This window comes from Danio rerio, chromosome 24 (genome assembly GCF_052040795.2).
Source record: "Danio rerio strain M-AB ecotype USA chromosome 24, GRCz13ab, whole genome shotgun sequence".
NCBI classification, from domain to species: Eukaryota; Metazoa; Chordata; class Actinopteri; order Cypriniformes; family Danionidae; genus Danio; species Danio rerio.
This window is the reverse complement of record NC_141044.1, coordinates 40787004-40803739: the sequence shown is the minus strand read 5'-3', so window position 1 is coordinate 40803739 and position 16736 is coordinate 40787004. Positions and strand designations below refer to the sequence as shown.

At 36.6% G+C, this 16736-nt stretch overlaps 1 protein-coding gene and 1 long non-coding RNA gene across 3 annotated transcripts; one reads left to right on the top strand and one right to left on the bottom strand.

Annotated features, from left to right (window-relative positions):
• Positions 1–486: 486 nt before the first annotated feature.
• LOC147838095 (uncharacterized) lies at positions 487–3386 on the bottom strand. Of its 2 annotated transcripts, none has more exons than XR_015525426.1 (3): positions 2727–3386; positions 1857–2264; positions 487–1698 (listed from the first exon to the last, which is right to left on the bottom strand). It is a non-coding gene; the product is annotated as an uncharacterized LOC147838095 (long non-coding RNA). The 2 variants fall into 2 exon arrangements; XR_015525425.1 differs by having other exon boundaries at positions 1857–2366; positions 2727–3033.
• metrn (meteorin, glial cell differentiation regulator) lies at positions 495–14987 on the top strand. The gene is given in 4 exon segments (NM_001009983.3): positions 495–799; positions 3495–3931; positions 7655–7714; positions 12575–14987. Coding segments are annotated over 4 exon segments (912 nt in total). The 5' UTR covers positions 495–698; the 3' UTR covers positions 12889–14987.
• The last annotated feature ends 1749 nt before the right edge of the window (positions 14988–16736 follow it).

The window sequence follows — 16736 nt, the reverse complement described above, 5'->3', positions numbered from 1 at the left end:
TGACATATATTGTTGTATAGTGCAGCGAGTGACTCGTTCGGTTCATTAAACGAATCATACGGAGTAATTGATTCGCTAGAGTGACTCGGATGCTCTTGCCAGCACTGTGTTATGTTTCAAAATCTCTCACATTAATTACAGAGCCAATGGATAGAATAAATATTAATAAGATATGTTTTGATATAGTGCATGCTTGCTGAGTTGTTAAAATTAACCAGTGAATCGTTCGATTTATTAAACGAATCTTACGGAGTAATTGATTCTTTAGAGTGACTCGGATGCCCTTGCCAGCGCGGTGTTATGTTTTAAAAAATCCTTCACATTCATTGAGAACAGGCTGATTAAAAATTCCTCCGTCGTTTTCCCTTACCCGGCGTGAATAGACGAGACTCCATTCATTGGACTTTAACTGCGCTAAAGCCACGCCTCCAGTGGGGGCGGAGTTTAAAGTTTGCTCCAGTTGTAAAAGTTCGGCGCTGGAGCTCCAGTCGGCAGCGGGGACGCGCGGTGCCACTGCTCAAACGGGACGGGCTGATGATCTGCAGAAAGAGAGGGAAAGTTTAGTTAAACAGATCCGTCTTTTGGCTTAGACAACAGTATGGGAATAGTAGGTTTGCGTGTTCTTTAGAAAATAGGTTTGGAGAAGCAGTGACCGAGACTTTACGCACGCGTCTCTCTGGATAACAGCACGCGCAGTGATGGAGATTTGGGGATTTAGGAGTGTTGCGCTATGGATTTCATTCCTGACGGGTTGGTCGATGGCCAGTTACTCAGAAGATCAGTGCAGCTGGAGAGGAAGGTAAAAAATGATCAACATACAGCGTTACATTATTTCCGTGTCGATTATAATGCATATTAACTTTGTTTTATCCTCAAATGCATTGATTTTTCTGCTGTCTTGCATGATTTCTGTGTAATTTGATGTATTAATTAATCATTTTAAATACGGTTTTGTTATTTGCATTTACTTTAAAAATTGTTGAAATAAACATACAAATATAACGCTGATTATCTCAATAAATTAGAAATATTAACGCTTTTTAGAGAAGTGCAAATATAATAACTAGAGCAATACTCATATATCATGGCTAACATATGCATTGAATCTATCTATCTATCTATCTATCTATCTATCTATCTATCTATCTATCTATCTATCTATCTATCTATCTATCTATCTATCTATCTATCTATCTATCTATCATACGCATGCGCACTAGGAAAAAAAGATGCGGGGAAAAAAGCCAATTAAATACTTGGGGTGTAATTTACTCCGGAAATTTAAAATTTTGAAGTTCCTGAAAAGTGATATTAGTTTCAGTGCTGATGGATGTTTCCATTAGTGCGGAAAGTTTAAATGCCTGCAGCTAAACTGACCAATAGGGGGCGCCTAACTTTTCTTGCAACTTTATAAAATCCAAAAGGACTTAAAGGGATAGTTCACTTTAAAAAGTTTCGAACCTTTATGAGTTTATTCTGTTGAACACACAAGAAGATATTTTAAAGAAAGCTGAAAACCAGTAACCATTAACCTCCATAGTAGGAAAACAAATACTATGGAAGTCAATGGTTACAGGTTTCTAACATTTAAAAAAATTATTCTATTCAAGATAATAGAAAACAGGCCAAGAGACAGGACTGTTCTGATTGCATCACACCTAAAGGGGTAGAGTTCACCCAAAAATAAATATTTTCTCACTATAAACAAGTGAAGGGTGAGTAAATAATAACACTTTTATTTTCGGGATGAACTGTCCATTTAAGATAGTAGAAATCAGGCCAAGAAAAAATGACTGTGTTCTGATTGCATCACACTTAAAGGGGTAGAGTTCATCCCAAAATCAATATTTTCTCACTATTGACTTTCCTTTGAGTAGTTCCAGACCTTTAAAAGTTAAGTACTTCGGTTGAACATAAAAATAAGTTATTTAGAGAAATTCTGAAAACCGGTAACCATTGACTTCCATAGTAGGAAAAAACAATTTCTATGGAAGTCAATGGTTACTGGTTTCTTTCCAAATATTTTTCAAAATATATTCTTTTAGATTTAACAGAATTAAAGTAAAATGTGAGTAAATGATGACAGTATTACAATTTTTGAGTGAACTATACCTTAATTGTAGATAAAGAGACTCAAAGAGTATAATTCAATTTGTATAATTAGCATTTTTACGGCCTCATTTTGTAGAATCGCTGAACTCCTCCTCAATTGTAAGTTGCTTTGAACAAAAGCGTCTGCCTTTATAACCTTTATGAGTTACATTCTTCTGTTGATCACAAAAATAAGATATTTTGAAGAATGCTGAAAACCGGTAACCATTGACTTCCATAGTAGGAAAAACAAATACTATGGATGTCAATGGTTACTGGTTTCTTTCCAAACATTTTTTAAAATATATTCTTTTAGATTTAACCGATTTAAAATAAAATGTGAGTAAATGATAACAGAATTACAATTTTTTGGTGAACTATACCTTAATTGTAGATAAAGAGACTCAAAGAGTATCATTTAATTTTTATAATTAGCATTTTTACGGCCTCTTCTTGTAGAATCGCTGAACTCCTCGAATGTAAGTTGCTTCGGACAAAAGCGTCTGCCTTTATAACCTTTATGAGTGACTTTCTTCTGTTGATCACAAAAATAACATATTTTGAAGAATGCTGAAAACCGGTAACCATTGACTTCCATAGTAGGAAAAACAAATACTATGGATGTCAATGGTTACCGGTTTCTTTCTAAACATTTCTCAAAATATATTCTTTTAGGTTTAACCAAATTAAAGTAAAATGTGAGTAAATGATGACAGAATTACAATTTTAGAGTGAACTATCTCCTAATAGTGGATAAAGAGACTCAAAAGAATATTATTTCATTTGTATAATTAGCACTTTTGGCATCTTCTTGTAGAATCGCTGAACTCCTCTCTGATTGTAAAAGTTGCTTTGGACAAAAGCGTCTGCCAAATGACTAAATGTAAATGTAGAGTGGTTAAGTGGACCCACTCATGTTTCTTGAAGTGGTCTTTCTCAGGTCAAAAGTTAAAGTTCACTCACTTTTTACTCTCCCTTGAGTAGTTCCAAACCTTTAAAATTTACATTACTCTGTTGTACACAAAAATAAGATATTTTGAAGAATGCTGAAGACGGGTAACCATTGACTTCTATAGGAGGAAAAACAAATATGGACGTTAATGGGTACTGGTTTCTTTCAAAACATTTCTCAAAATATCTTCTTTTAGGTTTAACAAATGTAAATGTAAATGATGACAGAATAACAATTTTTGAGTGAACTACCCCTTTAATATGGATAAAGAGAGTGGTTTAGTGGTGTTCTTACAATGATCTTTCTAAACATTTCTCAAAATATCTTCTTTTGTGCTTAACAGAAAAAAACAAACTCCTAGTAAAGTAAACGCTGAGTAAATGGTGACAGAATTGGATTTTTTAAGTGAGCTATCACTTTAACGTGGATTTATTTGTGTTATTTCTTTCAGTGGACTTTCTCAGGCGGTGAAGAATGTGGAGCAGGTTTGGTTGAGGTGTGCGGAGGGCTCGGTGGAGTGGTTGTATCCTGCTGGAGCTTTGCGTCTCACCCTGTCGCCCCGTCTGCCATGGAGTGCCATGGGGCCGGGCGAGTCCAGCAGGAGCCCGGTGTCAGTCTGCGTCAAGCCTGATCCACACTGGGGTGGGGCTCAGCTGTATCTGGAGCGCGATGGAGTCCTGGAGCTTCTGGTGGGAGATGAGACCTCCACCACACCCGGCCCAGCCCATGTACGCTGCTTTAGTGCCCTGCCCGGAGAACGACCTGCACTGTTCCTGCAGGCCACACCGCACCGGGATATCAGCAGACGCATCGCTGCCTTCCGCTACGAGCTGAGAGGGGATTGGACGGCGCAGCCAGCAGTCAACACAGATCCAGTCAGCAGCGAAGGTGAATGTTCTGGAAAACATGTTGGTCAAAGACATCATGAGAATGAGTCTTAATTCATTATTTCTGAGGATAAAAAAATCATGATCACATATTTTGAAAAAAGACATCCACTAAAATTAGATTCAATATAGCAGAAGCTTAAATATGAAAATATTGTAAGGCAAATTTAAAGAGAGGGGTCTGGCTGCAGACCTGGTGCAGTGCAATCTGGGCTGCATCCAATGCTTTTTAATGGGCTCACCTAACCCCACCCCTAACCCTACCCATCACTGTGACGTCACTCGCTTCATTTGAGTGCATTGTGTCTGACATTGCATCGCTGAGTGATGCAGTCTCAGCTTGCATCATACTATTGAATTTAAAACAAACCTTTCATGACGTGTTAAAGGGTTAGTTCACCCAAAAATGAACATTTGAACCATTATGTGTTTCTTTTATTTGTTCAACACAAAATAAGATGTTTTAAAGAATGTTGGAAACCTGTAGCCATTGACTTTCATGGTATTTGTTTTTCCTGCTATGCAAGTCAATGGTTACAGGTTTCCGTCATACTTCAAAATGACTTCTTTTGTGTTCAACAGATGAAAGAAACTCTTAAATGTTTGGAAACACTTTAGTGTGAGTAAATAGTGAGTAAATATTCATTTTTGGGTGAACTACTCCTTTAAGAATCAAGGTGCAACCTCAAAATACTCATTAATAGTCATGTTATTTTAAAACTTTGCTGGTCTCTTTCAAAAAAAAATTTAAAACTGAAATGCAATCAAATTGAGTGTAGATCAATATAAATGTTTAATATTTGCATAAATATATCAGTAAAACAGCATCATTTTATCCATATTTTGATGTTTTATATCAATAAAAGTAATGTGAATCATTAAAATAGACACTTTATTTGCATTTCATATACTTTCTATTTACATAAATCAAAACTAATTTTATTAAATTTGCCGCATTAACCAAAAACATTTTCCCATTTACACAATGCAACAATGAAATATTTTTGCTGACTTTCAGAACTTGATGCTTTTAGCGAAACAACTGTGCAAATCAAAAGAAGACATTTAAAAGAATGCTGGAAACCTGTAACCATTGACTTTCATGGTATTTGTTTTTCCTACTATGGAAGTCAATGGTTACAAGTTTTCATCATACTTCAAAATAGCTTCTTTTGTGATCAACAGATGAAAGAAACTCATAAAGGTTTGGAACCACTTGAGGGAGAGTAAATGTTCATTTTTGGGTGTACTATCCCTTTAAGAAGCACAGTGCAACCCCAAAATACTCATTAATACTCGTTTTATATATTTAAACTTAGCTGGAAGCCTGGAACCCATCAAAAAAATGTTTTAAAACTGAAATAACTGTGCAAATCAAAAGAAGATACTTTGAAGAATGTTGGACAGCTTTAACCATTGACTTTCATGGTATTTGATTCTCCTACTATGGAAGTCAATGGTTACAGGTTTTCATCATTCTTCAAAATAACTTCTTTTGTGTTCAACAGGTGAAACTCATAAATGCTTGGAAACAATTGAGGGAGAGTAAATGTTCATTTTTGGGTGTACTATCGCTTTAAGAAGCACAGTGCAACCCCAAAATACTCATTAATACTCGTTTTATATCTTTAAACTTAGCTGGAACCCATAGAAAAATAGTTTTAAAACTGAAATAACTGTGCAAATCAAAAGAAGATACTTTAAAGAATGCTGGAAAGCTCTAACCATTGACGTTCATGGTATTTGTTTCTCCTACTATGGAAGTTAATGGTTACAGGTTTTCATCATTCTTCAAAATAACTTCTTTTGTGTTCAACAGGTGAAAGTAACTGTAATGTTTGGAACCACTTAGATGCGAGTTATTATTTTTAATATTTACTATTTCACACACTTAACATTTTTAAGTGAACTATCACTTTAAGAAACACAGTGCAACCCCAAAATACTCATTTTATATCTTTAAATGTAGCCGGTATCCTTCAAAAATAAATTTTAAAACTGAAATACAATCAAAACGAGTGCAGGTCAAAATAAAAGTTTAATTTTTGCATAAATATATCAGTGAAACAGCATCATTTTATTCATATTTTGATGTTTTATATCCATAAAAGTTATGTGAATCATTAAAATAGACACTTTATTTGCATTTAATCTACTTTCGATGTATATAAATTAAACAAATCTAATTTAATTTGATGCATAAAATCATAATGGAATAGTTCTGCAAACCCTTAGAGGTTGATGCTTTTAGCGACACAACTGCGCAAACTCTCTGCATGGTTGGAGATAAAGTTGGAGTTGACCTGTGACCTCAGGCTGGATGGGGGTGCAAAATCCGAGAAACCAGACAGACAAAACAGAGCATTCATTCAATCTGTAATGAGTCTTGAACTTTGGAGGAATGCATTTTAGAGCCGATCCGCCGAGTGAACATTCCACACCTTGCTTCATGCAAAAATGCAGCAAATTCATTCCTTTACTCTCAGCCTGTAATGTTTGATTGTGAAGTAAGTTTTGGGAGGCCTCTGCTGGGCAGTGGTGAGAGTCGGGGGAGGAAGAGTCGAGACTGAAGGGGGATGGAGAGAAACACAAAAGCTCCGTGTGGAGGATCCTGCGCCTCTATAGTGAGGTTTGCATGAGAGCACAGTCGCTGTGGTAACGGGGGGGTTGGGCTGAAACCCTGCAACTGAAAAAAGTGGATCTTTTGTTGGGAGTTTTGGGAGCGGAGCGGAGACGAGTCTGGGAAGGACGTTTAAAAAGTTTTAAAGGGCCAACAACTTTCTCTCTCACACACACACACACACACACACACACACACACACATGTTGCGTTGTTTGGAAGTGCACATGTAGAGCTGCAGAAATCAGGTCAAGATGCATTTAACATTTATATATATATATATATATATATATATATTTATATATATATATATATATATATATATATATATATATATATATATATATATATATATATATATATATATATATATATATATATATATATATATATATATATATATATATATATATATCAAACAACGCCTAATCAGTCTCATAATTATAATTTTAAGCTATTTATGCCATCTACCCTGGGTTAAAGTTGAATTTACTTTCTGAAAGCACATCTATAAACTTTAAAGTGCACTTAAAACTAAATTTACAACGTTTATTTTGCTTGCGCATACTGTCAGTCTCAATTAAATTCTCTGAAAATTTTTTTTAAAAATTTATTTCGCTAATGTTTAATCAAAATTTGTCCACTTGCTCCTGCTCTGAAACAGCAGTCCTTCTCAGATGATGTCAGCCGAAACATGCTTAGCCACGCCCCTCCAACCGTTAAAGAAAGAAGAGAGGAGGAGCAAAAAATAAAACCCCGCCCCCTACTCAGTATTCACTTTCAGTTACAAATACATCATCATACTGAAATAACAGTCTGCAGCAACTACTGGTTCATGCAGACTTTCAACTTGACAAGAAGGTTGAATTCCTGTGTGGGTTAGTTTTATGAGCTCAGCTGTTCTGCCTAATCTTTACTAGACCTTATAAATGAGGCAGATTAGAGAGGAAGGGGGCAGCGTGAGGGTCTTTAATGAGAACAAAGGGCTTTGATCAGGTGAGATGATCACACCTATCAGGAGGTCATTTCCATCAATCACACCTCCAGCAGAGCCGTAAAATAGCAGCTGCACGTCCTGATCATCTACTCTTTTCTCTTCTCTCAGGAGCCTGCAGACCCTGCAATAACACTGAGATCCTGATGGCCGTCTGCACTAGTGACTTTGGTGAGTATCTGAATTTTGCTTTGGTTGTGTTTTTTAGGATAAAGGTGTCTTTGGCCCCGTTTACACTAATACGTTTTAGTTTGAAAACGCATAAGTTTTGCTACAGTTACGCCATCCGTCCACACTACGCCGGAGTTTTCGAGCGCCGAAAACGGAGCGTTTTGGAAACGCTGGAGAGGCTGTTTTCATTCTGAAACGCTGCTGCTCCGTCTCAGTGTAGATGTGGGAAAACGGAGACATCTGTAAACGGAGGCGGGGCTGCTGAGATTCGCTACCTGATTGGGGCTTTTGTGTCATTGCGTATCCTTTTCTTATTCGTCAAGCCCCTATCACATGACTATAACACATGGCTTTAACGCTACCGGAAGACAGCAGACCAGCCTTCACTGTAAACAACAACACAGACACAGAAATGGGAGCGTTGTTTGCTCTATTGTCTGTTTTAGGCGCCATTGTGCAGTGATTCATTTGTTACGTTTAGTAACAACTCGACCTCGTCGTCTGTCCACAAAAATACCTCTCTTGCTTTCTTTGCCATCGCGTTCATTGTTCAACCGGTGTTTGTTGACTAACAATAACCAAAAGCCGAGCGAGACGCATGCTTCCTGTTTATACTAGACCACACATACACAGAGGGCTCTATTTTGACGGTCCATGCGCAGAGCGCAAAACGCAGGGCGCAAACGCTTTCAGGGCGTGTCAGAACGCATTTTTGCTAATTTACGGACGGGAAAACCTGCTTTGCCCCAAGGCGCATGGGCTAAAAGTGTTGAGTTTATTTTCTTAATGAGTTATAGGTGTGTTTTGAGAATAAACCAATTAGAGTCTCATCTCTCATTCCCTTTAAGAGCCAGCTGCGTCGCGCCAAGAGCGCATTCACTATTTACAGGACGCAAAGTAAGTCTAAGTGGAAAAAATGAGCATTTCACTAGCAAACAGTTCACAGGTTTTTAACAGAAAACTGTTAAACAGAGCATCTACTGCGTGAGAATGAGAGATAATGGATCACTTTCACTTTTGCTCTTGGATAGGGAAACCTTTATGCACAGACATCAGTTAGTCTATAAATAGGCCTAATTAATTTCGTTTGTTAAGCGCAAAGATTTGTTTCAAAACTATTTCTAAATTCAGTTCTAATTTCTAGCAAACGAATAAATGAACAATAATGACCAAGTGTGTTCAAAATACTGAGTTATTTCCAAATACACCTGCCATGCCGCATATGGTCTAAAACCCGACAGGTGGGCAAATCTAAACTTGTTTTTAATAAAACAAATATAAATATGGATATATTAAATAATACTGCTAATAATAATAACATTATACAAAAGCAAATTGTTATGAATGAACTGAAAAAGCCTCACAAGATGAAGAAGACATAAAAGCAGTGATTTTTCATATTTATGTAGGCTAGAAAATAATGTTTTGTAATATTTTAATCCTTTATATTTATATCCTATATCTATTCTTATTATATCCTATATATATCCTTAATATTTACATTTTTTCATATGTAAAGATATTTGCCTATTGCTCTCTTGTGCGTATTAAGCAGTGCGTAAGCGAGGCGCAACTCTGCGCCGGAGTTTAGACCAGGTTAGTTTTGGTCTAATGAAAAATCTATCATAGTTTCTCAAAATAGCGACGCACCAGCGGTCCGCCTCAGAACGCCTTCCTTTTTAGACCAGAACGCCTATGGGCGCACAAATGAGCGCTAATGCATTTGCTATTTAAACAGCGTAGCGCAACGCCTCAAAACGACTCTTGCGCCAAGCTGAAACTAGCAAAAGACTACTGCGCTGCGTCTTGCGCCACACTGCACCGGGTGTATGATAGGGCCCAGAGTGCGCGAATGGTCACGTGATATACGTTTTTGGTGGTGTAGTGTGGACGGAGAAATGTTCAGAAACGCTAGTGTGGACGCGGATCGTTTTTGATCTAAAACGTCGTTTTAAAACTAAAACGCACTAGTGTAAACGGAGCCTTTGTCCCAAGCAATCTAAAAGATGTTTCTACCAAATGTTGGCTTTACAATCTAAAAATTTGTTCATATTTAATCCAACATTGGGTGGCATGGTGGCTCAGTTGTTAGCACTGTCACCTAAGTTGGCATTTCTGTGTGGAGTTTGCACGTTCTCCCCATGTTAACATGGGTTCTCTCCGGGTTCTCCAGTTTTCCCCACAGTCAAAATACATGCACTATAGGTGAATTGGATGAACTAAATTGGCCGTAGAGTATGAGTGTGTGTGTGAATGTGAGAGTGTATGGGTATTTCCCAGTACTAGGTTGCAGCTGGAAAAGCATCCGCTGTGTAAAACATATGCTGGATAAGTTGGCGGTTCATTCCACTGTGGCAACCCCTGATCAATAAAGGGAATAAGGTGAAGGACAATGAGTGACCCAACATTGGGTTACAACAATCCAGCGTTTTCTAGAATGAAATGCTGTGTTTATGAAATTCTGTGTGAATGATAGCAAGCACCTCAAACCTACAGCTGTCAGCCGTCATTCCAGATCTTCAAGCTGTATGCCACACTTTCTGTTTGTTTGTTTAAAAATCTGTGACTAAAGGTCAGAAGATCAAACCCAAGTAAAGCTCAGACTTTTTGTCTGCAAGACATTTGCCTTCATTGTTCTTTTTATTAATATTTTCAAAAAATACTAAGTTTTATATTTTTTTCTAAAAGTTATTTATACTTTGGTTGTTATTTTAGTGCATAAAGTTACGCAAAAATATTAGAAATACTCCCTAATATACAGCTGTCTATCAGTATTTTTATGTTAATTTTGTTGTATAAATTGAGTAATATTGTTGTATAATTGAGTTTTTCAGTAAAGTTTAATTTGAACTCTTTTCACTCAAAAATTTTAATTCTGCCATCATTTACTCACCTTTCACTCATCACAAAGTAAAGAATGTTAAAAACTGGTAACCCTTGACACCCATAAACAAATACTAATGGTTACCAGTTTCCAACATTCTTCAAAGTATCTTCTTTTTTTGTATTCACTATAAACAAGAAACTCAAACCAGGTAGAGTAAATAGTGAGTCAACTGTGTGGTGAACTACCCCTTTAATCTTTATTTTGACTATAAAATAATTATTATATTCCAAATCGATCTCACGGAAATTCGTATTCATGGCTAATTCGATTAAATTTGTATCTGATTTGCACATTTTGGTATGATTTGCATATGGGGCGGGGTTTTAAACACTTTTTATGTTTTCGTACTAAATAAACCGTATGAATTCGTACAAGTTAGCCAATTTTCAAACAACAGAAAACTGTTAGGTTTCTTCGTGAGATCAGGCTGAATATTCTGTAAGTGACAATTCTGAGGCTTAAGCTAGCGGTTAGATTCTGTTAGATTAGATTAGATTAGATTAGATTAGATTAGATTAGATTAGATTAGATTAGATTAGATTAGTTTAGATTAGATTAGATTAGATTAGATTAGTTTAGATTAGTTTAGACTAGATTAGTTTAGATTAGTTTAGACTAGACTAGATTAGATTAGATTAGATTAGATTAGATTAGATTAGACTAGACTAGATTAGTTTAGATTAGATTAGTTTAGACTAGATTAGTTTAGATTAGTTTAGACTAGACTAGATTAGATTGGATTAGATTAGACTAGACTAGATTAGTTTAGATTAGATTAGTTTAGATTAGTTTAGATTAGATTAGATTAGTTTAGATTAGATTATTTTAGATTAGTTTAGACTAGACTAGATTAGATTAGATTAGATTAGATTAGATTAGATTAGACTAGACTAGACTAGACTAGATTAGATTAGTTTAGATTAGATTAGATTAGACTAGATTAGATTAGTTTAGATTAGTTTAGATTAGATTAGATTAGTTTAGATTACATTAGTTTAGACTAGATTAGTTTAGATTAGATTAGTTTAGACTAGATTACTTTAGATTAGATTAGTTTAGACTAGATTAGACTAGATTAGATTAGATTAGTTTAGATTAGTTTAGACTAGATTAGTTTAGATTAGATTAGTTTAGACTAGATTAGATTAGATTAGTTTAGATTAGATTAGTTTAGACTAGATTAGATTAGATTAGTTTAGATTAGATTAGTTTAGATTAGTTTAGACTAGATTAGTATGATTAGATTAGTTTAGACTAGATTAGATTAGATCAGATTCAACTTTATTGTTGTTACACATGTACAAGTACAATGCAACGAAATGCAGTTAGTTTTAGTTTGGTTCAAAACACTCAATCCAAACTACTATAAATTGTGTTTATGAATTCATTTGAGGATATTTATGATATATGACACCATACAAAAAGGATGATTTATGATTCAATTCAATTTAAGTGTATTTGTATTGCGCTTTTCACAATAATTAATGTTTTATAGCAGTTTTACAAAAGCGGCACATTGTTGTATCACAATCACATGCTGAAAAGTTAAAGTTATTAGTTATTAATACATTTAAATCATTAACTAGTAACTAACAGTTAAAGTTATTATATATAAGCATAGTTAACCTGCAGATATATAGTAAAGACCATTTCAACGTGGTCATGTCATTGAACATTTCCTGCTTGTTATCAAACTATTTCATAACTATAACAAGAGGCAATTCAATCATAACGTCATGTTAAAACAGCTATCACAACAGGATTTATCAATATGTGGACCTTTTTGGATTCTCAGAAGCTACAGAGGTTAAAAATAGTAAAACAAGAAATGCATTGGGACCATTGTTATTGTTTACATCCCTCAAAATGGTCTATATAGGTGATGTAGATGTTTAATGAAGTGTATTTGTGTATTAAGTGTATGGTGCATCTATCCATACTGATGAACAGTGCTCTGTGTGTTTATTCTCCAGTGGTTCGAGGAAACATCCGCTCAGTGGGAACAGACTCGAATCTAAAAGCAGCCGTGATCAAAGTGAGTGCGACGCGGGTTTACCGGCAGAAGTTTGCGTTGTTCCCTGAATCTGGGCGTCTGACGCGTTTAGGCGAGATCCGTACCCCTCTACAATGTGGCGTTCGTCCTGGTGCAGGCAGTTTCCTCTTCACCGGACGCGTGCATTTCGGGGAGGCCTGGCTTGGCTGCGCTCCAAGATATAAAGACTTTCTGAAGGCGTACGAACAGGCCAAACAATCCTTGATGATCCCCTGCACTCTTGTCAATGACTGACGGAGGAAGAGATATCAGCAGAGCCAAACTTGACAGACCTTTGATGAGCATTCAGCGGGTCTGAGAAACTCCTGAACGGAACAGAGAAAAAGGAGATGTTTAGAAGATGCCATGAGAGATCGCTGGATTTCACAGGACGGACATTAGCGGATCATTGCGTGATTGACCAGGTTTTCTCGCTGAATGTGGGATCCTAAACTGAGCCTCTTTTTAAACTCAGGAAAATCTTTGGACTGATTATCGTATCGCATCCAAAGTCCTCGTGATGTTGAGTTCGTGAATATATAAGCTGTACGCGATGCATGTAGCGCTGAAAACAAAAAGCAGTATTTGACGCCACCGAAAAACCTATTGATTTGTCTGTTTTTTTATTGAGAGTATATATTTTTTTCCATTTTTATATATATACATATATATAAAAGAAAAAAAATCACGTCTATTTTCTAAATTTGCACTGGTAAAAGGAGACGGCGATGCCTGGATGCTGCAAGCACTGAGAACCAAAACAGATCTATATGTAGCGTAGCAAAAAAGATGTTTTATATAAAACTTTTTGTCTATAAAAATCAGCTATGGCGTATATGCTAACATGCTAAGCTAACACGAAATAATGAAAAGCGAAATCATAGCTGTAGTATATTAATGGCGTCCACAGATAGCTGAATACCTCATGGTTAACGTCACTGCTAGTTTGCTTTGATGTTGCTAATGTTAGCGATGCTTGTGCTAGCCGATTAGCTCACAAAGTAAGCAGGGCACTTTTTACTCAGACAAACGAAATTATTTAATCTTAAAAGTGCGTTCACACTGATTACGATTTCCAACTTAATGTCATTAATATTCAAAGCGATCTCACGCAAATTCGTAAATTGTTTGATTTCGTCGCTAATTCGTTTAAATTTGAATCTGCTTCGTACATTTTGGTATGATTTGCATATAGGGGAGGGGTTTTAAAATAATTGTACTAATTAAATTGTATAAATTCAGACAAGTTAGCCACTTTTCGAACAATACGTAAAAACGTTACGTTTCTTCGTGAGATTAGGCTAAATATTCTGTAAATGACAATTTTGAGTCTAAAGCTAGCAGTTTAACTTTATTCAAATGAGCAGTGGTGGAATGACCAATAAAAACGCGGATATTCTTAAAGTCTGAACCGGAAGCTGCAACCATTTTTTTTTTCAGTATTGTGACGCAGTTCCGAGAGAAACAAAAATAATTGAGAAAACAGTGGGTGGGGCTTGTTTTTGTCTACAGCGAGCTGATTGGATGTAGTAAAGTAGGCGTTTCATTCAGAAAGATCTTGAAAAGGGTTTCGGAAGAGTTATTACAACCTAAGAGACTCCTCCTCCTCAGCATTTCTGTTTGTTGTCTGACAGTTGAAGGGGCGTGGTTATGTTAGCCACGCCCAATAACTCAAACAGACCTAATCTGAGAATTTAACTTAAACAGCAAGTGCATTTCAGACTTTAATTTTAGATTACAAGGACAAACTTTTTATTTTTTCTTAATGTCATGCACAGATGAATTGTTCACCACAAAACTAGCAATGTGAGCTAGTTTTGATTTCATGTGGACTTTAAACTGGACTAGCGTGTTGTCAGTGTGAACGCACAGGGAATTTTACAGGGTATCCTCACAGATCGGGATTTTATTTGTAGTAGAGATGTACTTATTAAAGATAATTTAACTCATAAGCTGCCTCTCACACTGTGGATTTGTGTACCAAAACGTTGCCTGCAAAACACTGTCCTTCATATTCTGTTCATCTGCTATCGCTTCGTCTTTTTTTGTGTGTGCGTCATTCACTGTCAGCGACGTTTGTGCACTAAACGAAAGAAACCAAACACGGAGAGCCAACCGTCCTGCCATATTTGATGCTGCCTGTGTTTGTTATTACTGTCAAAGTGTGTCTTTAAAAACCAATGTGACTGCTGTGTGTAAAATAAATGTATATATGTGTGTTTATGTGGATATCCGTGTACATAAGATGCTTTAGAGTTTTAAAACTGGATGAACAAAATATTCTGTTAACATTGTAGAGTTTGTATGAAAGTTTGGTTTGAAAATATACAATTATAAAGAAGAAAAATCACTGAGCTTGTGTTTGTGTGCTTTCTGAGATGCTATTAATGCATATTGATGATATAAATGTACACTTCCTAACATTAGGGTGAGAGACTGCAGGGCTGTTTTCAGTCTAATGTGAAGAAAACATCCAGAATACACTTTTAGGTGTTGCTTTTAACACATTTGATCATTTTGCATTAATTTACATTAATTTTAGATTTATTTATTTTTTTCTCTTGGACTGAGCTATAACTCTCCCAATAGTATCTGGATGCAGCCTTTATAATGCAAGCTGAGATTGCATTATAGGGGTGGGGTTAGGTGAGTGCATTAAAAAGCATTGAATGCAGCTCAGATTGCACGGCACCGAGTCTGCAGCCAGACCCCTCTCGCTTAAACAGCACTTACTTACACAAAATTATATATATATAATCTAAAGGTTTTAACAGATGTTTTTACATAATTTGCATGATTATAAACAAACATACCAAAAAATTATGAACATTTTACCCTAATGTCTCATTTGCATATTTAATCATCTGGGGAAATAAGGTGATAACTGGCTGATATTTACACCCATATTTACCTGCAGTATCTTGGTCTAAACAGAAACTTAATTAAAATAAATGGTTAAATGAAACGTTTGATTTAATGTGAATATTATACTAATGATTTATTATTGTGATTAAATATTCGCTCACCATCCTTCAAGGGGTGTCACAGTGGTGCAGTGGGTAGCAGGATCGTCTCACTGCAAGAAGGTCGCTGGTTCGAGTCTCGGCCAGGCCAGTTGGCATTTCTCTGCGGAGTTTGCATGTTCTCCCAGCGTTTGGGTGGGTTTCCTCCAGGTGCTCCGGTTTCTCCCACAGTCCAAACTAAAAAAATATCCCCCACACCATTACACCACCACCAGCAGCCTGAACCGTTGATACAAGGCAGGATGGATCCATGCTTTCATGCTGTTGATGTCAAATTCTGACCCGACCATCTGAATGTACCAGCAGAAATGGAGATTCATCAGAGCAGGCAATGTTTCTCCAATCTTCTATTGTCCAGTTTTGGTGAGCCTGTGTGAATTGCAGCCTCAGTTTCCTGTTCTTAGCTGACAGGAGTGGCAGCTGGTGTGGTCTTCTGCTGCTGTAGCCCATTCGCCTCAAGGTTGGACGTGTTGTGCGTTCAGAGATGCTCTACTCGGTTGTAGCGAGTGCTTATTTGAGTTACTGTTGCCTTTCTATCAGCTGGAACCAGTCTGGCCATTCTCCTCTGACCTCTGGCATCAACAAGGCATTTGCGCCCACAGAACTGCCACTCAAGATGGTTGTGCGTGAAAATCCCAGTAGATCAGCAGTTTCTGAAATACTCAGACCAGCCCGTCTGGCACCAACAACCATGCCAGGTTCAAAGTCACTTAAATCCCCTTTCATCCCCATTCTGATTCGGTTTGAACTGCAGCAGATCGTCTTGACCATGTCTACATGCCTAAATGCATTGACTTTCTGCCATGTGATTGGCTGATTAGAAATTTGATGTTGGACAGGTGTACCTAATAAAGTGGCCGGTATACAGCATATATAAACTGTGAGTCGTGCAGGTTTTCCAGCATCATTACTCCATTTTCAGTGTTGCATGATGTTTCAGAAAAAGATGAGTTGATGCTCAGGAATCTTATTGTTGAGCATGCTGAAAACAGCTCCTTCATATTATTATTAGCAAATTATAACTTTATTGGTTAGATGTAAGGTGAATAACAGGAAAATGAGGAAGGGTGTTGGTGAGCT